We start from the raw sequence: 21,601 nt of genomic DNA on the forward strand, positions 1-21,601 counted from the left end.
CGCTCCATATTTCCTTACTCCTGTGGAAACACCAGGCAGGCTCCATTTATTTTCCTTGACTGTTGTTTCTGGCAGGGCCGCGTCTTCAGTAAACACCACTCGCCCACCATTGTAAATCCGACAGGCGCAGATCTTTCAAGTTAGACTCCTTTGAGGAAAAATGGAGACAGATCGGATGGCGGCGCTCGGGTTTTCCGTCTTAATGAGAGAGTGGAGAAGAGGGATGGCGTTTGATCCCTGGCATGGAAGCCTCTATTTAAGCCTGTCAACGGTCATCACTCTCTCTCCCTCTCTCTTTTTTACTCTTTTTCTCTTGCTCTCTTTGGTATGGATGAAGAAATAGACCTGCACCACTGGATTTGATCAACCCGGGCAGACACGCTTAACCCATTCGGGGTTTTCGGAAAGGGGGGAGAAAAAAAGGTCCAAGCTCCTCTCCCGGTTACCGTGCTATCAACGAGACAGACCCCTGACCCCCTTCATTCACGACAGCCCCGTAACGTATCGGCGTTGATTGATCACCTAGCTGGGAGAAGAAGGAAAGAAAAGGCAGACGCAGATCTGTGAAAATATTATTTTATTCGTAGAGCTTTGCAGTGAGCAAGCCTCCCAGTCATCATGCTCCAATTTCATCTCAAATGATTGTCCAAACCACACAAGAGCCTTACGGTCCTTCAAGGAAAGTCTAGCTTATAGTTGCAGCCTCAGACCAAGCCAAAGACGATAAGCCCCGAGACAAATTTCCATCCTATTCTGCGTGGACAAAGAAACTTTTGAATGTGAACTTTGAACTCTGTGAATGTTGATAGACTCAGAGGAGAGGAAACGTCTCTCTGATGAAGGGCTGGAGGCCAGGCCTCCTGACCATGGAGGACGCGGCCTGGAAGCCGCTTTTCATCGCAGCGCTAATGGCCCTACCTAATCAGGCCTGATTGGGCTGCCAAATAAATACTTTCTCCATTCATAATATCATGTGTAACCTAAGACAAAATCAATACCTTAGACTGAACACTAATAGCTAGCGGCTTAAAACAAACGTCTTGGTTCTGGTTGAAATACATTTGTCATAATGAGTCAGTGACGTTGGCATGGTACTTTGATATTTCCAAAGAAAGGCACATGGTTTAGGCAATTTATTATGAATATGTATTTCAAAAATAGGCTCTTATTTCATTCGTTGGACATTACAGCAGAGATTTGTGCATGCAAACCAATCAGAAGCGAGCTTTGTTCTGGGCTACGCAAGGCCAACCGCCGGCTAACTGCTCTGGCCTGTCTCTTCACTTCTTCATATCACCCAGTTTACAAGGTAATCTCCTAAGGATATTGAACTTTTTTTAAATATATGTATAAGATCAGTTAAACAAAACAATTACACCAACACTTAATCAAATGTCTTTGAAGGAGTCTAGAATTGCAGCGCCTACATTAAGATTTAGTCCGGCAAAGTTGGGATCACTATCGGCAATGAGAGATGAATCGAAATGTCCACCGAGGAGTAGGAGCCTAATAATAACGACACCAACTGGAGGCCGACTACATGTCTGTGTGCATAAAGGAATAAATAAACCAACTGGCGGCTGGTAAAACGTTTGGCTGTGGACAGAAAGAGCAGGCTTATGACTGAAAAAGTGCAGTAATTGTTGTGTTATGTGACACAAATATGGACAAAAACAACCATGCCGGAGCAAAAGACTGTCATCAGCGCTTTCACAGCAAGACCAGCAAATGCCTCAGCCGGTTAATGTGAGGAAATGGATTTCAGTTGGGCTTTGTTTCATCTGCTGCTCTTCGACATTCGGTTTCTGTGGCCGGAAGCTGCACTCACATTTGGTTTTATTTTTTCATTTTTTATCTTTTTATTTATTTATTTATTTTGCACGTCACCACACCTGCATGCCCTCGCATCTCACAGCTGCAGAAAAAGGGGGGCCAAAGCCAACATAACCCTACAATATGGATGTGAGCTGAAGGGGCTGTGGTATGAGAGAACGCTCTCCGATCTTTACTGAGGAGGACCCGAGTCCGAGTGTTGCTGAAAAACGTCACCTAATGACTTGTGTTGACGCCGGCAGGACATTTGTGCATAAGTTGGGAGCAAAAAAATGTTTGTGTGTGCGCCGGGTGGGCAGCTTGTTTGTTGGAGAGTCAGGTCGCCCGGTGAGTTACTTGGCCAGACACCGAGCCACGTCCTTGTAGGCAATCTCGATCTCAGAGTCAGCGGCACAGGTGTTGGTGAATTCGTCGCGTGTGTAGGCGTTCTTCAGATACCGCCACGCCCCCGTCATGTCTGACGGGATGTCGTAGTTCCGGTACTTCTTAGCAACAACCTGGGGAAGAGCAGAAGAAGAAGAGGTAGAGGGGAAAAACACACACAATGAGGGACATTTCTTCCCTTTACCTGCCAATTTAGACATTTTCTTGGGGGGGGGGGGACAACAACCACCCCCTCACCCCCTTCCTCTCTTCCTTCCTTTTTTTTCTACCCAATTGTATCCGGCCAATTACCCCACTCCTCCGAGCCTTCCTGGTCGCTGCTCCACCCCCTCTGCCGATCCGGGGAGGGCTGCAGACTACCACATGCCTCCTCCGATACATGTGGAGTCACCAGCCGCTTCTTTTCACCTGACAGCGACCAAAGGAGGCGCTAGTGCAGCGACCCGGACACATACCCACATCCGGCTTCCCACCCGCAGACACGGCCAGCTGTGTCTGTAGGGACGCCCGACCAAGCCGGAGACAACACAGAGATTTGTACCGGGATCCCCGTGTCGGTAGGCAACGGAATAGACCGCTATGCTACCCGGACGCCCCCAATTTAGACATTTTTGATTTTCTTTGAAACATAGCTATTCTCTCAAAGCTATTAGTAGGGTTTTTTTTTAATTTGGGTATGTTATATTTATGTTCTTGTGTTTATGTTGAGTATCCCGCTGAGTCAAACTCTTGTTATGTGTAAACAAAAACAGCTGTCAATAAAAGCTTAAAAAAATAGATTTGGATATAGTTTCAATTCCACATATTAGTCGGAGTGGACCTGTACTCTGTTTCCAAGTTTTAAAAGTGACCGACAAATGTCAGCTCCTGTTTTGCTTGGGTTAATGCAACCCCCTCACCTTGACTATGTGTAGTTTGGGCAGCAGGTTGCAGTCTGCGAGAGTAAGTTCATCCCCATCCAGGAAGCGGCGGTTGGATCCCGTCTCCTCCTCCATGCTGTCAGCATCGATCTCATCCGGCAGCGGGCTGCTCAGGTAGTCATCCAGCTTCTTCAAGGCCCTGGTTAAACCTTTCTCTAGAGCTGGACGCATACAGTCACACAAACCGATGAACACACACAAACACAACGAACCCCCCCCCCAACACACACGTACGAGCACACACACACACACACACACACACACACACACACACACACACGTATGAGCACAAATGGGTATACATGCACACCCATGCACATGTAGAATATCTGAATAGAGGAAGATGCAAACTACTGCTTCCATCAGAATACATGAGATCACCCAGGGGGCTGCATGCCTCTCCACTCATAGTGTGCAGTAAAATGAGATCTTCTTTCAACGTGGGCATGGTTACAAGGGTCGAAAGTATAATGGAGAAAGCGTCTTATCACCTTTTTTTTTTTTGGTCCTTGCTGATATTTCAAACACTCGCTAGGTGGCAGCAAAGCAAATCACAAGACTCAAACTCACAATTACTGTACTCTGCTACCATCTAGTGGCAGTATATAATAATAGCTGACCCTCATTCTGCTACTTATTGTGTGTGTGTGTGTGTGTGTGTGTGTGTGTGTGTGTGTGCGCGCGCGCGCGCGCGTATTCCTGCTTGTGCAAGGGTATTCACTGATGCATAGATGCATGCACACAAAACACGCATGTGTGTTATTTACATGCATACTGTGTGCCTGTGAAAATGAGCCTATGCTTGACTAAATGAGTGGCCCACCAGCGTTGGCGTCAGGCTTGGTGTTCTTGATGTAGGCTGAGAATTTGGCAAAGATGTCATTTCCAGCTGTGTTGGACTCTCTCTGCTTGGCAGCCAGTTTGGGATACCTAAGGAGAGGGGGACACAGTCAGGAGGTGCAGACACAGCCATCTGGATAGCATTAACACCTGGGCCAGAGCTCTGCTTGGACTGGAAATATGTAAGACCGTCGCACCAAGTTGGCTGCCCAACATTTGAGCTTTCTCACACCAAGGCTCACTTGTAATGCGAAAAGACTTTACATGGCAGTAAAACAAAGATTGGATTGAGCTGATAGAACATTGTTCTATAAAACTGCTTACATGCCCGCTGTAACTTTTTTTTTACTGCCAGCAACAAAGGCAAATAAACATAAGGTTTAGCTGTATAGGGAGTGCATGGGGCATCCATCCTCAAATTTGCATCCAGTGTTAATAACATGTTGCATGCTATGTTCACCTTTTTATTAGTATAAGCCAATTCCGCAGACTATCAACGCTGCTTTAATGCGCTATAAATGAAATAAACGTGGGCATAGACACGACTTTTCAGCTACTGAAACAAGTAAAACAGATGCAATGAGGGTGCAGTCAGTTAAACATTGGTGATGCTATGCACTGAGTATTGCAAAGCTCTGCACTCGTTTACTTTGGAGGAGCAAGCATTTCCTCTAGAAACTCTTCAATCTTGTTGATGTCAGTCTTGACCTCCCCGTTGAAGGTCAGAAAAGGGGGATGTGTTCCCGGAGCGAGGTTATGGAGATCAGCTGGCTTCCTATGAAAGACATGAAGAAAGCTGCGCATTTAGGCACAAACCATTTGCGTGTGTGAGTGTGTATGGGGTATTTTTTTGTGCGTCGCCCCTCACCTCTTGAGGTCCACAGTGGTCACATTGAACACCACTCCTTTGAGCCAGAGGATCATGAAGAGGCGCTGGGAGAAGGGGCAGTTGCCGATGCTCTCTCCATCGCTGCCAGCCTGCACATGAAAACACAGGCTGAGAAAGGCGTTCTGACTCCTGCAGCATCGTGTGTTTGGGCTGATGCATAAGCCCCGGTACTTGTAAAGGATTCGTTTTTTGTTTTTTGTTTTTTTCTGTTCCAAGGCCTCACTGAGCTTTCTGGATTTTGTTTCATAGCTTCGGATTCAAGATATCTTGGTGGATGGGAACATAAAAAACAGCGCGTGCACACACACACAAACAAGCACAAAACAAGACAAAATGAAGAAAATCCAACATCCAATTGAGTACTATCGATTTAATGAGCCATTTAGAAGTTATGGTGTAATCCTGCTAAAAGTCTACTTCTAATATAAATCTGAAGCATGCCTGTGTCAATGTTTCTCATTGTGTCTGCGATCATTTCATGCCAGATTAAAGGCAGCAGAGTCGAGAGAAAAACCAATGAATATTAAGAAACTGGGAAGGATGGTCATTTTCATGAAACACATCTCACCAGGTCAGGATCCTACATATTGCACTACATATATACATATTAAATATACATAATGTTTTGCATATGACTCCTAAGCACAAATTGCTGCAGCATAAGCAGGTGATGGCTGAGTGTTGGGTGACTGGGCAGCATACATATCCCGACTTTCTACACCAACCTGACTTTCTGGCCATCGTTGTGTCTCTTTAGTAACCAGAAAATTCCACTAAACCATGCTATCTCTGACCTCTGCTTGACGAGACCGGTCAGTCAGGACACAGCGTGCACAAATAGACTGTAAAATTGCAAGTAGACAACAACAGAAACGCACAAATCAAAGGCCAATTGTGGCTTTAGGAACAATGAAAACCAAAACAAGACCATTCTGGGGATCCGGCCACACATTTTCACCGGACAAAAATATAATTTCTGGATTGAATGCTATCAAAATAGAGGTGAAAATGTACACTGAATTAAGTATATTTAGAGAACCTCTTTTTCTGCTGGGTACCCTTGTGTGCATGAGGTGAGATTATGTGCCTGCATTGTATAGCTATACACAGGCGGACAATCACAGACACCTGATCTGGAGGAGCGGTTAAATTATATATAGTGACTCTATTATCTAGTTCACTGGCCGCTAGGGCACACCGTGCAGGGTACTTCAGTAACACAGGACAGACCCCCACTTGGCCTGCAAACACAGCAGCAGAGGTGCATTGACCATTCGGTCAAGTGGTTGGGCAGAGGTTTACGGGCCTTTTCGTGGAATGCAGCAATGTGTCTGTCGGCAAATTTATTCTGTCAGTGACCTTAACCTCGCCAGGCCAGGCAATGTGTAACTTAAATTCCCCCGTCCCCTTTCCCCCCATAATAACCATCATCCTACCAGCATTTTGTAGTGGCGTGGACTCAAACATGATCGCACACAGAAGTAAGCTGGAGAAATGCTACAGGTGAGACTACTGCTAATCCAAGCACTGCAAAACAATCATTTAAAGTGGGGAAAACCACATCGTACCCCGAACGTTTCACAAACAAATTTTGTCGTTGTGCGATCTCAAAGGAGTTTGAAAATCAAAATTGTGCTTGTTCTTGATAAGCCGCAGTCCCCCGTGCTGAACAGACTGACAAATGATTGTTTAGTGGAGTGCTGAGTGAGATTCAGCCGACACAGTTGACTGTATTTAAGATGTGAAAGCCAGGTAAGGTCAGGCCAAACGTACATGTGCAGCACCTTTCTGGACCAAGTGTCACAAAGTGGCCAACTTCACAGGTCAAAGAACGTAAAACAAGACACGGACACACGCCGCTTTGCCGAGTATAAAGACTGTTTGATATACTGGCCTGTAATCTGTATGCCCTTCTTAATATCAGGGCTGTGCAAAAAAATCGATACAGCCCAGTATTACCATTTTTTCACGATACTTTATCGATTTTCCAGCCCCTCGTATCGATACGTTAGAAAAATTATTAATGTTTTGAACAGATTTCAGTTCAATGTGTTCAGTGACACAATAAGAATACTTAATATGCACTTTATTTTATGATGTTATAACATCTACTTTGCAGCTGAGGTCAGTGTGTTCCGTGACAAAACAAGAATACTTAACACTATTTTCATAAGCATACTAAACACTTTATTTTCATATGATATGGTATCTGCATTTCAGTTCAATGTGTTCGGTGACACAGTGTGCACTGTGCAATGCAAATACCGTTCTAATAAATTGGAATGCAAATTTTGAATTAAATAGTTTTGACTCAATTTGTCCACTGAGTTATCAAAATATGTGATGTAAATATTAGACTGCCTAGGTGATACACAGCAAGTTGAGTATTTCAATGTATCGCAATATGTACCATATTGAAATGTATCGTGATACAAATGTATCATGACCTGTGTATTGTGATATGTATCGCATTGAAATGTATCATGATACAAATGTATCGTGACCTGTGTATTGTGATATGTATCGTATCGCGAGGTCCTTGTCAATACCCAGCCCTGCTTAACATATCTCTTTATTCTTCAAAAATATGAGCAAATCATTGGTAACTGACAGTATTTTCAATGCTTAACAGGATTCGTCAGCATGTCCTACCACATCTCATCAGAATCAGAATGGCAGCCATGTGTGTTTGCACATACATTTGACATCCAGTTTAGTGGCTCTCAATGTGCTTACACAGAATAACAACACAGCAATCTTCAGGAATATGTACAAGGAATGCCTGCATACAGGTGAAACTGTAAACAGGACACAAACAGTGCAAAGAAGTGAAGCGTGTAAGGACGGCTGGGATAAATATCAAATGATAAAAAACAAGAAAAAAAGACAAGCGAGAGGTCACGGTGCAGGGGAGCCTAATGAAATACATCAGAAGATTCAAAGGTTTCAGGGTCATTACCAAGTGTTATACCCATTTTTAGGAAACTAAAATATTCTGTATACTCTTTGGGATTTACATTTCTCATTGATATCAACGCCGAAAAAAACTGCATAATCACCAATGTTGCAATTCGATATGTCAAAGTTATGTGATTGCCACTATCAATAAATTTGCTAATGAGGTTTTTTTTTACTCTCATGCAGGTTCAGAGTTCTTTCATGAGTACAGTTTGTCTCTCTCTTTTTTTTTTTAATGGCAGATGACGGGTTTTTGCTACGTGAATAACCACCAGGTCACAGCTCCTAGTAAAGACCAGAAAGCAGAGATGTCCGTGTAAAAGTAGCTGAGCCAACTGTATGTTTGCCAGCCATGAATGCTGCTTAGCACTGTGCTGCTGCCTGTGAAGCTTCTGTCTCCATTGTCATACAGCTGGATTCAATGGTGCAGCGGTAACACAATACACCACTGCTGATAATAGCCAATCAAGATCTAGAACACGGGGGGACAAAGGCCGTTGAACACAACCAGGCCTATATGGTCAAACCAGCAGTGATGGTCGACCTGTTCATGAACCAGGAATATCTTTCCGTTTTATCCCAGACCTGTCATCCCACCTGGGACAAAACAATAAAAACAAAGCTCGAGTCGGTTTCAGAAACATCGTATGACTTGTATGTAGTATCTTTGACTTGTCTTGCACAGTCAGTTTAACAACCAGGTATTCGCTATGGCATTAATTCAATTCACATTCCCATTGCTCTAATAGAAGCCAATGCATGGCAGGCCCCGGATGAATATGCACGGGAATAAACAAATAAATATTTCGCTGCATACCTTGCTCCCACAAAGTTTTCTCTCTCAGTGGATGCTGATGAAATTCTACAGCGAAATTGTTGAATTTCAGCTGATGTATTAAAATGCACTGGAGAACATATGTTCTTCCAAATTTCAGCCGGCGTTAGGGCCCGCTGCTCATCCCCATCTCCTATAACTATTGGTCAAATCTCCAGAGGAGGACATGCCATTTTCTTTGCCTTTATATGTTCACCGGTGCTATTCATTAGCAGGGAACCTCTGTGGATTAACTGAATGTAGGCCAAGCCAATATTACCATTCACTGTCTTTCAGCGGTTTTATATCGGGATGAGATTTGGATGCACAATTTTGTTGTCTAAATTAGTGATAATTACAATCTATGACCTGAAATTTTGCAAAATGTGAGATCTGAAATGGTCGAGGGTGTATTATTTGAAAACTAGATTTGGTTGGATGTTATACTTCAAGTTACCAAACAGCTTAATGTGATGAACCTCAGCTGGATCCTTAAGCAGGGTATTTTTGCATATGTGAGCAGATAACGTGATGTATATATTAATATTGTGTAAAATTCACTGATAACCATGATTATAATATTTTCTATATTGCACAGCACTACTTGAGCGCCTCTATGAATTTGATGCCATTTGATTCAACCAAAGGGGGGAAACCTTTTCATCTGCTCTGGTAAAGATTCAGGCCATAAATTCACAGTTCCTCCCACCGACAGTAAAACTGTCAGACACAAGCTTTGCACCACCAAGTGTGGCGACCAGCTGTTTCCTGGCCATGCCGTGTTTATAGTTTGCTGTCACCAAACACAGGCCTTGTATTTCAGTTACAATCGTGACGAGTCATAAGACTTGTCTATATCTCCGTTGGCATTTGCCGGCCAAACTCTCTTCTGAAGTGAAATCAACACAGGCAAAATACAGTTGTAGCTCACCGACTGAAAATATGTTGAAACTGTGTCCAAATCTCTTCAATGAATTGCTGAGTGGAATGTCCAACCCTCATGAGGGATTGTGGGGATCCAAGAGTGCAGCCATGGAGGATTTTTAGGTCACACCTCAGAGGGCTGCATAGAGAGCAAACTTAATAGGGTTGGCTAAGGTGGCGACTACTGACAGGTTTCCTGCGTTTGACAGATGGACATGGGTCCTCGGGTTCAGCTATTTGCTTTACCCAGTTTACTTACAATGGGACATTTGTCAAGATTTCTGTTAATGAGACATGTACCCAGTTTTATACTTGCAAAAATACAGATTCATCTCTACTATTTTACTTTTTTACTTTTCCACTGGGCACGGTGGCCCAGTGGTTAGCACTGTCACCTCACAGCAGGAAGATTCTGGGTTCAAACCCGGGGGGTTGTCCAACCTTGGGGGTCATCCCAGGTCCTTTCTGTGTGGAGTTTGTATGGCCTCCCTGTCTGAGGTGGGTTTTCTCTAGGTGCTCCAATTTCCCCCACCATCAAAAGAAAGATGCATGTTAGGGTTTATACTCCTGTCTGTGCTCCTGACCAAGGCATGGGAAAAGAACTGGAATTGGTCCCCTGGGCACAGCATGAACGCGGCAGCCCACTGCTGCTAGCTACACAGATCACAGCTAGGATGGGTTAATTTGCAGTATCTCAATTTCCCCAAGGGGATTAATAAAGGAAACTCAAACTTAAAAATGTTGTTGATGAGGAACTCGCTAGTTTTGTGTGCCCCGACAACACAACGGAAAGGCGTTAATGCAGAGGAGTGAGGGTGATGCAAGCCAAATGTGTTTGCGAATGTCAGCGGCTTCCTGCCTCCCCTGAGAGCTGAGCGGCTACCAAGCCAATGGGCTGGCTGAATTTGCCCTCGTCTTTGGCTCATTGGGTCAGTGCGTCTCAGCGGCACGAGGGCCGTGCAATTTTCCACCCTGCCTCCACCTCTTCTTGCCTCAGGTACATTCACCTGTCTTCACCTTTCTCTTGGGGCCTTGAGAGCATTCAGCGGTGAAGAACAAAACAAGACTGCACCACACAGACAGAACTTCGAAGCATGTGCGTTCATCATTCTGCTCTATTGCAGATGATGAGCTTGAGCGTCAACACATCAGTACAAAATCTGGGCAAAGTCAGAGATATATGTTTGGAATATGTGAAAAATAAAAGCCCACCACAGATGATTTACCTTCCTACAGCGGTTGTCAAAGTGGGATCTCTTGAACACGACCGGCAGGCGCTTTGCAAAAAACTTAAAATTTCTATTATTTCATCTGCTACTGAGAGAAGAGTTTTGTTATACTAATGTGCCACTACGTATTCACTCATTTAAAAAAAATGTCTTTCTTGCACTTTTACTTTAGCATTGGTTTTGCTCTTAGATGCTTGTTTAGATGCACTTATGACCTCTGATGACTAGTGGTTCTCCTGATTTCCTGCGTTAAATGCACTTATTGTAAGTCGCTTTAGATAAAAGCGGCGGCTAAATGACTGTAATGTAATGTAATGTACGCACACTAAAATAACAGCTGGAAATGGCGACCAAGCCAAAGGCCTGGCCAGGTGGTTAAAACAAGATACAAAGCACAATGGCTGTGTGACTTTGTTGTGACGGGGTCATTGTTTTAAGTTTGCAATTGGAAGCAGACTGAGAATTGAACATCACATCCTGATTGGACACGCAACACTGACATTGTAAGATAAGACGCTTTTGCACCGGTTCAACACAGCTAAAATTAGGTCATCCCAATCGTGTTTTTAGATAACTGACAAACCAGAAAAGCAAGCTGCTGACACGTTAGAGACACTTCAAAATGTTTATCAAAAGACTGCGTAAAGGTGATGGGGCATGTCTTAATTGCATCTGTCAAGGGCGTATCTGTGAAATCCTACCTAAAAGGAAAACACACGGGCAATACCAAGTGACAGAATACGAATACAGACCGAGGCTAGAAGAAAATAGTGGCAAGGGTGCAGAATTTTTTTTGCCAATTTCCTTACCAGTGAGGTTTATTTTGTTAATTTAACAACACAATGTAACCAGTTATTTTTTCGCCCGATGCGGGATTCGATATCACTAACCGCTCGGCTAAAGGGTCAGACCCGTTAGCTAGGGGCTAACGTGTGTTATTAGTAGTTTACAACAACATCTTTAACGTCTTACAACAGCATATTCTCGTGCAATTACAAACAGTTTTGTAGGTTTCGCACTCAGCGAGACAAAATGTCCCTTCGTACGTGGGTGAGTTAGACGGCAGGTTTATGAGCTGCTGCCGTAGAAAATGAATAAGAGAGCAGAAGGGACACTGAACTGATTGCCGTGGTCATTTGAGTAGTTCAAAAGAAAATGACGATTGTTCGTTGTCATGGTGACAACACGCGCCAGTTGGAACGTAAATGTTCGTACTACCTCCGCTGCTCCTTAGTCCGCGACTTAACTGAAATCGCCCGCGACTTGCTGCAATCAAGTGAGTCCACGACTTGCCACAAGTCGGTTTATACGGAAGTTCATACGGAAGTTAACCCCACCATAACGGTCAGTTCTTTGAAACAAAAATGGCCGCCACCCCGACCGTCCTGCTATGTTGATTTGAACGGGAATATAGGTTCTACTCTCGTTCAATTTCTATGGGTGCTTCGCATCTAAAACGCTTCAGTGCCCATCGTATGGGATGGAGTAATGGCGACACGGCAGTGGCCGTGTGTGAGCTTGCCGCCATCAACAGGTAACGACGGTATCACTGTCACATCGACCCTGGGTCAACTCGGAGCTGAACGTGCCACTGAAACCCTACCTCAGCGATAGGGTTACCACAGACTTTCCACAACACACCGCAGGGTTTATGCCTTGCTAAAACGCCGCCTGTCTGTTGTACCCACAATCAAAAATGAATGACTCTGAAAATCGTGTAAGTATAATATACTGGCATATCTGGAGATGTTAGTGGTCGAGTAGTGGTTGGCCCTTACTCTGTCTCTCTCCCTACTTTCTGCTGTCAGAAAAAAGGATGTAAACGCTAAAGATAAGTTGACTGCACATCCTAAAAAAAACCCCAAAAAAACCAAAAACAAAAACCACCAAAACATTATGTTGTCCCTGTCTTACCTTGACAAAAAGTTCTATATCAGGGTCTCTGTCCTGACCGTTTGTGGACATGGTGTCTGGCTCTGGTCCTCACCCTGTTGATTTCGGGTTGAATTCAACCCAACACGGTTCGAACGACTCTACAGTCCTTATAGCTCAGCCCTGGAGGCCTACATCCTCCTGAGAGAGAAGATTAAAAAAAAAAACAGGATAGAGAGGCTGGTCCCAGAATGATGTTTTTTTCTATCCCCTGTCTCTTAATCTCCTCTGTCTTGGCCTCCTCACTTAAAATCTTTTTGTTGCTTGTCTCCTGCAGGTGATGCTGAGAGTTGGTCCAGGTGGCAGGTGGACTAAATAAAGGTTAGAGACCTGTGTACTGATTTAGCCTGTACTACAGATGGGGAGCAGAGCTAGCTCTCTCTGACAGACTGGTAAACAGGTGTCAGCCTATATCAGGGGGGTGGAGCCCTCTCACTCTCTTAACCCCCCCCACCACCACCACTATCTCTTCACTCTCACGTGTCCCATTTCTCTCACCCTGCACCCCGTCTATCCTCAAAATATGTCACCTTATTCCCCAGTTTGTCATTTCTTTACTTCCCTTCTCGACGATCATATTCTCTTTTACTCTGTGTGAGCCCCAGTTGATGTGGCCTCTGGTCACATCCCTGACCAATAAATCAGCTGTGATTATTTATAGAAGCAATTCTATAAGCGTATCAGGAAAGCAACATGTAATGAGTAAGTGCAGCCTCCGACATCCCCTGTGCCTTTCGTCTGTGTGTGTGTGTGTGTGTGTGTGTGTGTGTGTGTGTGTGTGTGTGTGTGTGTGTGTGTGTGTGTGTGGGTGGGTGCTTTTTCAGCTACATTTGTGAGGGCCAATTTGAGTTTTTAACGATAAGTGTTAGGATATTTTTGCAGTGAGGACATTTTGGCCAGTCCTCACTACGTCCAGGGTTTATTTTAGGTTTGGGACTTGGGTTTAGGGTTAAAATTATAATTAGGATCAGGTTGTGGTTAGGGTCATGGTTAGGGTCATGGTTAAGGTTGGGCATGAAGTTCTGAAGAAGGTTAGGGGCAGCGAAATGAATGCAGTCAATGTGGGGTCCTCACAAGTATTGAAAAATAAATGTGTGTATGTGTGTGTGCGTGCACACGCGCATGTATCTAAGCAGCAGCATTTATATTTAATGTGAGTTCAGACACGTCTTACTTTGGCAGGATGACGGGTTATATTTGATCACCGGTTGGAGACCTGGACAGGATTCCTGTTTGAATTATTGATGCTGAGCTTTGGTTTTAACACAGGAATAGGCTTTCGTTTTTGCGGGGGGTGGGGGGGGGGCATATAAGGCAGCTAAAGCCTTGTTTTACAGTGAAAATCTTCACCGACACAATAACAGTACATATAAAAGAGACTATGCCTTGAACTCGATGGTTACCTCACTGAGAAATATGCAAGATAGTTTGCAAACTGTTTTGGCAAATGCATCCAAGCAGAAATCTACAGTTTCTTCGAGAAGAAATTTAGACTGATGATCAAGTTCACCTTAATGTGAGAGCTCGCAGTGTGATTTCTAGAAGCTCTAATGTTTCTGTGGTAATCGCTCTAACAGGGAAGTAAACCCATCATCCACAAATCCTCATGTCTGTTGAAAGGGGGCAAGGAGGGCTTGAGCTAATTTAAACTCTATCTTATAATAGAACAGCTCCCTCTTGTGGCGGCCATGCTAACATTCAGGCCAAACTAATTACTGGCTCTTTATGGAGGAATTAGTTCATTATCAACGCAGCTCTCATAAACATGATAACAACATTACGTAGGTCTATGAGCTGGCAGAGATTAAAGTTGAGTAGTTTATACTAAATTTGTGTTATTTCATCGCTTCTTATACAGTCACAACAGCTGTTGAGCTCAATATCTGCTTGAGAGATGTCTTAATATTCAACAACAAAGTCACTCTCAGGAAGTAATTTTGACACAGTATCAATGTGAATATTCTCAATTGTTGAGAAATAAACGAGGAAAAAAAATCAACGTTCGTGTTATAATTTCATTTTATTTCATCACCAGCAACAACTTGCAGACTAGACGGCACTTAACTCGGCCACGGCAAACGTAAAGTCTTTAACATTTCAGAAGAAGTAGCTTTGGTTTTACATTCCTGCTGAGACAGGAGGAGGTTTAAATCACTGACTTGTTGGGCTAATCATCCACTCATGCATAAATCAGTAACAGACATTCGGTATCTTTCCAAAGCCAAAGCGAGGAGGAGTCTTTGAACCTTCCTCGCATAACTTTACACACTTCCCATGTGGGACAAGTTAATAGCCTTGTCAAGATACCAAGATCATGGTATATGTCAGCCCAAGCATTGCGTTACATGACATGTCGTAACATTTTGTGGGGTCCCAAGAACAATCATCAGCGTATCAATGAAGTGTGAGATACTCTAAGACATAAAAATGGCCAGTGGGCATCATGAAGTGAAGGAGAGCGGTCTTTACTTTCAAAGCAAACTGTATTTGATTTCCTATATATTGCTTGGCACCTCTGACGTAATCCAAAACGGTAATCTGTTGCTATACCGACTAACGCAAAACATGCTGTAACATCGTCTAACCGAGCTTTTGACATAATGTTATGTTAGGCTTTCCTTATTATAATCAGTGATTCATGTTTTTTGTGCTCAGGCATGAACGTGTTGTGTGACATTAGCGGACGGCAGTGACAACTGTGTGATGACAACAGAGGAATCATATTGGGTTGGCTGTCTGCGATCTCACACACACACACACACACACACACAGTTGTAAGGGGAGGAGGTGTACAAGCTGATAGGATTGATGGATGTACTCCTCAGTATCTGCCCACTACTTGTATAGATAGCCCGACATAGCATGGTTTATAGCAATTGTAGCGCATAAAATGATTGTGAAACCCATCCCGCCCGCCGGTCTGGGTTAATCGCACTGGAAGGACGAATGGAGGGCGGGTGTGCATGCAGAAGAGAGAGCATGCTTGTGTGGAATAGCGGCCCCTGCTTATCATAATTGTAATTTGATAATACATCATTTAGATATAATATCTAGGAAATGCTAGGGCTTCTTATCTAACGCCGGAGCTGTTATCCTTTCATCTCGTTATATAAATATAAATGTAATGAGGTTTTCCATTTTCCTTCAGTCCATTGAAGTGAGTTAACCTCTAAAATCACAAAAGTTGCTCCGTTTGTATATTCTTACCATGAAAGACGTGTAGGAATAAACAACGAAGACAGCTACGTTCTCGATTGTAGCCATAAGAATAAGAGCTCTTCAGCAATTAACTGAAAAAAAATATAACATAGGTGCCCGATTCGCTTGCTTTTCTCTCAGTTTTCCTTTTTTGAGAGTCATGAAGCTGATGATTTACGAGCTGTGATTATCACAACATATGTAATAATGAATGTTCTTGTGGATTCTTATCGAGCTTTCAAGTGCGACTTCAGTGGAAAAGAAACGAGCAGGCAATGCAGTTGAAGCAGTGATTAAACGGTGTTGGATAATGAGCGAGAAGACAGAGAAAAGGTGCAGACAAAATACTGTAAATCTGAGGCTGGATTCAGGGCCGTGCATGGGGGGGGGGGCTTTCTGAGGCTCAGCCGCTAGGGGGGCCCATGGAGGCCAGCAATAATCATGTTCAGAAACAAGCCATTTTATTTTGTCATTGTATTCTTACAACGAATTGTATTGTTACAACGAATTTGTTTTCTGCATTTAATCCATCCTATTGTATAGGAGCAGTGGGTAGCTGCAGTGCCCAGAGACCAACTCCAGTTCTTCTTTCCATTTCCTTGCTCAGGGGCACAGACAGGAGTATTAACACTAACATGCATGTCTTTTTTTAAAGATTTAGTTTTTTGGCATTTTCCGCCTTTATTTGATGGCGATAGTCGAGAGAGAGACAGGGCAGGCAGGGGAGAGAGAGGGGATGACATGCAGCAAAGGGCCCAGGCCAGATTTGAACCCAGGCTCCTGCACTAAGGACTCAGCCTTATGTGGTACGCGCTCTACCAGGTGTAGACATACATGTCTTTTTGATGGTGGGAGGAAACCGGAGCACCCGGAGGAAACCCACGCAGACACGGGGAAAACATGCAAACTCCACACAGAAAGGACCTGGGGCGGCCTGGGGTTCGAACCCAGGACCTTCTTGCTGTGAGACAACAGTGCTAACCACTGGGCCACCGTGCTGCCCCAGTGATAATGGCAGTACTTGCCATTGAGTTTGAACTGGCTAAAAAGATGGACTTTAAAGACATTATTAACGACTTTGCATCCAGTAAGACAAGGAAGATGACCGTATAAGAGGCAAAGATGAAGCCATAAGGTAATTGCATTTTCCACTAAGAAATGTGTGGTGTAAGTGTAGCAGATCTTTGCTGACCTTGGTGTGTGTGTGTGTGTGTAGCCCATGTTACTGAGTACTTACTCAGTTAACATGTTATGTGTGCATGTGTTGATATGAGTAAAGAAGATCGGGGGGGGGGGGCATTCACTGGACCTTTTCAGCGGCCCAGCCATTTCAGTGGGTGGGCCTTGCTGTATTTGCTTGAGCCAAGAAAATGTCAATGCAGGGAAAAGAGGCGAAACTCCACGGTAGCGAGCAAGGTTATATATTAAAAGCTTATTCGTGCCTTATGCCTTACAGAAAGTATGGTATGTTTTAGATTAGTGCAAACCTTTCTCTGAGTCCTAAACCTCTTGTCTCTGGTATTGTCTTGATGCATGCTTAATAATCCAGGTAAGAAAATCAAAGAAGGTTAAATCAGTTTATCTGGATACAACATTTAATGGGGGGGGGGATAAGAGTACATCTGTACCCATCTTATAATGTTGCGATTGCAACCATTCCCTAATCCTCTGTGAGTGGTACACATGGCCACTGAAACTCTAGTTAAAGGTCACGCCCATATTTGATCATGAAACTGGTCGTTGGTTTCGGTCAGGCAACTGTATTGTTTATAAGGGTGAGGATACCTGCAGTCAGTTGAGACTAAAGCTGGATGAATCGTATCTGTCAATAAACGTTGTATCCAGATGAACTGATTCAACCTTCTTTCTGATATTCTGATGAGGTTAGAGAGGCAGAATCTGCTCTGCAATGTGTCAGTTTGGTAAAATGAAGAGTTGGAAATAAACTTTGGCTGAACAGCTTATGACAAGGGCATCCTTAGATTAATTTCTGAAATGAAAATTCTACAAAATAAGATTATCATTGTGGGCTTGATAACTTCAGATTGAGCCTAAATAATCACTGCCCGGATCAAAAAGAATTGCACTGACTCTGTCGCTTGCCAAACAACCATCTGTAGTGATTACAATTGTAGGGATGTCTGTGAATGTTCTCATTCATCCAGGTCATGGTTATCCAAAGGATTTGAATCAAGTGCAACTGGACTTGGTATATATCTGTGAAGACGTTTCGCCTCTCATCCAAGAGGCTTCCTCAGTTCGTGCCTGTCTGACTAGACCAAGCTAGTCTGACTGGCTGGTGATGAGACTCAGAATTTATCCTCTTTGGAGTCGTTGTCAGAGCTATATATGTCCATGGCTCTTTGTGTCCCGATGTTTACCAATGCCCGTCGCTAACAGAGCCATAGATACAAGTGGCTCTTTTGTGTACCGATGTCTGGCCGCGCCCGTCGTTATCGGAGCTACGAAAGGCACGAACTGAGGAAGCCTCTTGAATGAGAGGCGAAACGTCTTCACGGATATATACCAAGTCCAGCTGCACTTGATTCAACTCCTTTGGATAATTGTAGGGATTGTTATATGGGTATGATTATTCCCAATATAATAAGGCTACTTAACACCCATGTTAATACAGGTGTCGAGATGGTCTGTTCGATACCTGTGACTGTGACTCACTTGACACATGTCATTGAATTGTTATAATCTACTAACTAGGCTGTTACTCATTATCATAAAGACTTTGTTGAGCTGAAACAGACCTCATTGAATGCAGACCACTGATTCTCAGCCTCTGTTGCCCAATCAGCAAAGTGACCCCTGAGTGTACCGATAAGGCCGATTACAAACCTGCTCTATCAGAAAGGCAGAAAAAAAGGCAGATTTGGATTTGCTCAGGCATGGGTTTCCTGGTTTTTATGGCCACACAGTAAACGAGTTAATTATTACATCTGGCAAACTGTGTCCACATTAAAGCCATAGAGAAAAGGCTGTCAGATGCAGAGATCATTGCTTTACTCAGATGTGCTGGAAATCAGTATTTTGTCAGGATTTGTGCTCTGATGCCTGGGCTTTGTTATGTGTTGTATTACCACGTCTGCCATGCAAATGTGACAGGAACATGAAAAATCACTTAGTTCGGAGGTTAATGTAATGTTTGTGTCCTGACCGTGGTCTGAGCTCAGAGTATGCATCAGCCGCTCATGTTGGATATTATTACAAATACACTGTGGTGTTGCTCAAATTGTATGTTGTGCTTTGGTATTGTATGGTAATACTAACATTTGATATGCAGAGATAAAAACCTTATGACTCTATTACAAGTGTTTTCCAAGCAAAGCTAGAGTGAACAGGTTCATTTTCTCTAATGTGCAACTGCAGGGGGATGATGAAGGAAAAAATATACAATGCAGTGAATTAGACTTGCCAAGCTAAGTGCAAAACACTTTAGTTCCTTCTCCAGTCAATCACACACACACACACACACACACACACACGCTATTTGGTGTTTGTTTGTTTTGTTTTTTTCATCAAAAGCATGTTTCATCACCAAGAACTGCACTCATTTTCAGCATAGATGAACCCAGGAAGAATCAAAATCCCTGAACTCCAGCAATATATACCAAGTCCAGTTGCACTTGATTCAACTCCTTTGGATAACCATGACCTGGATGAATGAGAACATTCACAGACAACTCCAGCAATATTAATGTTATTTCCCATCTCTGAGCACCAACACTGTTGACACTGTGGAAAGGAGCCCAGTGTGGTGTGCAACAGGTCTGAGAGCTCCGTACCACTGGTTTCACTGCTTGAAGAAGCTTTAACATCAAGTGAGATGTATGACCTCCATCAGTGCTGACAATGTAGTAATTTTTAATAATGAAAGCCAGATGCTAATACAGTGCGGTGACAACACTTTTAATACAACTGGATTGTCTCAAGTGTTGCTTTAATCAGTGTTTGGCAATTCCTGCATCCGTGAAGAATACGCATCCCAGAACAACGTCCTATACGTCAGTTCTGCTATTGCAGTCGTTTATAATAATGAAAGCGAAGGGCTTCAAGAGTGCAGTGACAAAACTGTTAATATAACTGCACTATCTCAAGTGTTGCCTGAATTGGTGTAATGCCAAATTTAGCATCTTTGAAGAACAGGCTGTGTACCCTAGAGACATCATTAGGCCAACCTCAGTTTACAATTACTATACTAGATTTATGCGGAAATAGCGGTTCTCAGTCTAATGCAACAAACAACATGAAGTTTGATAAGCCCATCATGACAATATGATGTCTGCAAATGATGGTTATAGAGAAGAGAATGAAATTATTTTGATTCATATGTTGACACACGGCTTTGCTCTGTTAATCTATCAGAGCAGCCACGAGCGGTTTCATCTACATGTCGCTTTTTCCCCCCATTTCCTTGCTCGAAATTAAAATGCAATAACTGAAGTCCACTATAAATGAATGCCAGGGATACATATTCTATGAGGGATGCAAACTTTGGCATCACAGCGGTGTCATATACGCGCTGATAAATGATGCTTGAAGTGACGACAAAGCAGATGTTTGAAATAAACGAATGCATGTAATTTGATTTATAACACGTGAAAGTGTCGTCAGAGATTTGTGGATGGAGACTTTCCAGTCGCTTCTTCGCCCGTTTCTGTTGTCTGTTTCTTACCTTGACGAAGAGAGCGATGTCGGGCTGGCCGGGATCTGCGGGCGCCGCGCTGCTCTCATCTAACGCCACATTTTCAAGAGTTTTGACACTGTAGTCAACTTTCTCCTCCGGCTCCGGGGACTTGTCCCTGTGTGTGAACGCCATAACCACGCCATCCTCGGCGTTGTCTTCCTCCCGCTGAATCGGCGGGTCGTCACAGGGGTCCCCCGGGGCCGCGGACGACGCGGAGGAGGAGGCTGATGACCGTCTGGAAGCGGCCTCCACTCCGTCCACCTCCGGCGTATTTTCCTCCCACCCGTTCGCAGCAACCGCTTCGGTCCCTGGCTGCGACTGCTCGACCCCTCCATCCGCTTTTCCGTCCTCTTCGTCGTCGCTGGATGACGCCGATGAGTGCTCGTCGTGGCTGTGTTCGTCCTCGTCTTTGCCGTCCCTCGTGTCCATGTAATCAGGTGAGGAGCGCTCCTCCGCCTCCTGCGCGGCGTGCACCTGCACCTTCGCCTCACTGGGGGACTCCTGCACCGCTCCTTGATCCTCATGCTGGGGCTCTGCGGGGCTGCCGGGTCCATCATTCGGCTTCTCGGGCACACTTCCCTCATTTGTAATCTCATAGACATGCTCCATTTTGTGTGTTTATTTATGTATTGGTTTGCTTTAGTTCAAGTTAAAAAAAGAAAAAAAGAAAAAAGTGCCAGAGCTAGAATAGGTTGTAGTCAAGTGCTGAAGCAGTCAACCTGCACTGAACCGGTGGCACACAACCCTCTGACACACACACACACACACACACACACACACACACTGACTGAAAGCACGCATGAGCAAACCGCAGCGGTAACTCATAAAAGAACTTTGATCCCGCAAGCTGGCAGGTGTTTCATGCAGATGCTGAGGGCCTGTGGCCGAAGGTCACTGGAGCAATTCTACACACCGAAATCACCTTGAAAGTATAGCAAACACAAAAGTAAGCAGCATTATGTAATGGTGCAAATATTGAGGCTT

The 21,601-nt window shown here is 44.0% G+C and overlaps 1 protein-coding gene across 1 annotated transcript; it reads right to left on the bottom strand.

Annotated features, from left to right (window-relative positions):
- Positions 1–568: 568 nt before the first annotated feature.
- On the bottom strand, positions 569–21,355 carry clic5b (chloride intracellular channel 5b). Its single transcript, XM_056294542.1, has 6 exons — positions 20,606–21,355; positions 4,846–4,955; positions 4,627–4,752; positions 3,961–4,067; positions 3,117–3,298; positions 569–2,330 (listed from the first exon to the last, which is right to left on the bottom strand). Exons 1-6 carry the CDS (start codon positions 21,224–21,226, stop codon positions 2,166–2,168), a joined length of 1,311 nt encoding a protein of 436 aa, XP_056150517.1. The 5' UTR covers positions 21,227–21,355; the 3' UTR covers positions 569–2,165.
- Between the last annotated feature and the right edge of the window lie 246 nt (positions 21,356–21,601).

This window comes from Lampris incognitus, chromosome 15 (genome assembly GCF_029633865.1).
Source record: "Lampris incognitus isolate fLamInc1 chromosome 15, fLamInc1.hap2, whole genome shotgun sequence".
Taxonomy (NCBI): Eukaryota; Metazoa; Chordata; class Actinopteri; order Lampriformes; family Lampridae; genus Lampris; species Lampris incognitus.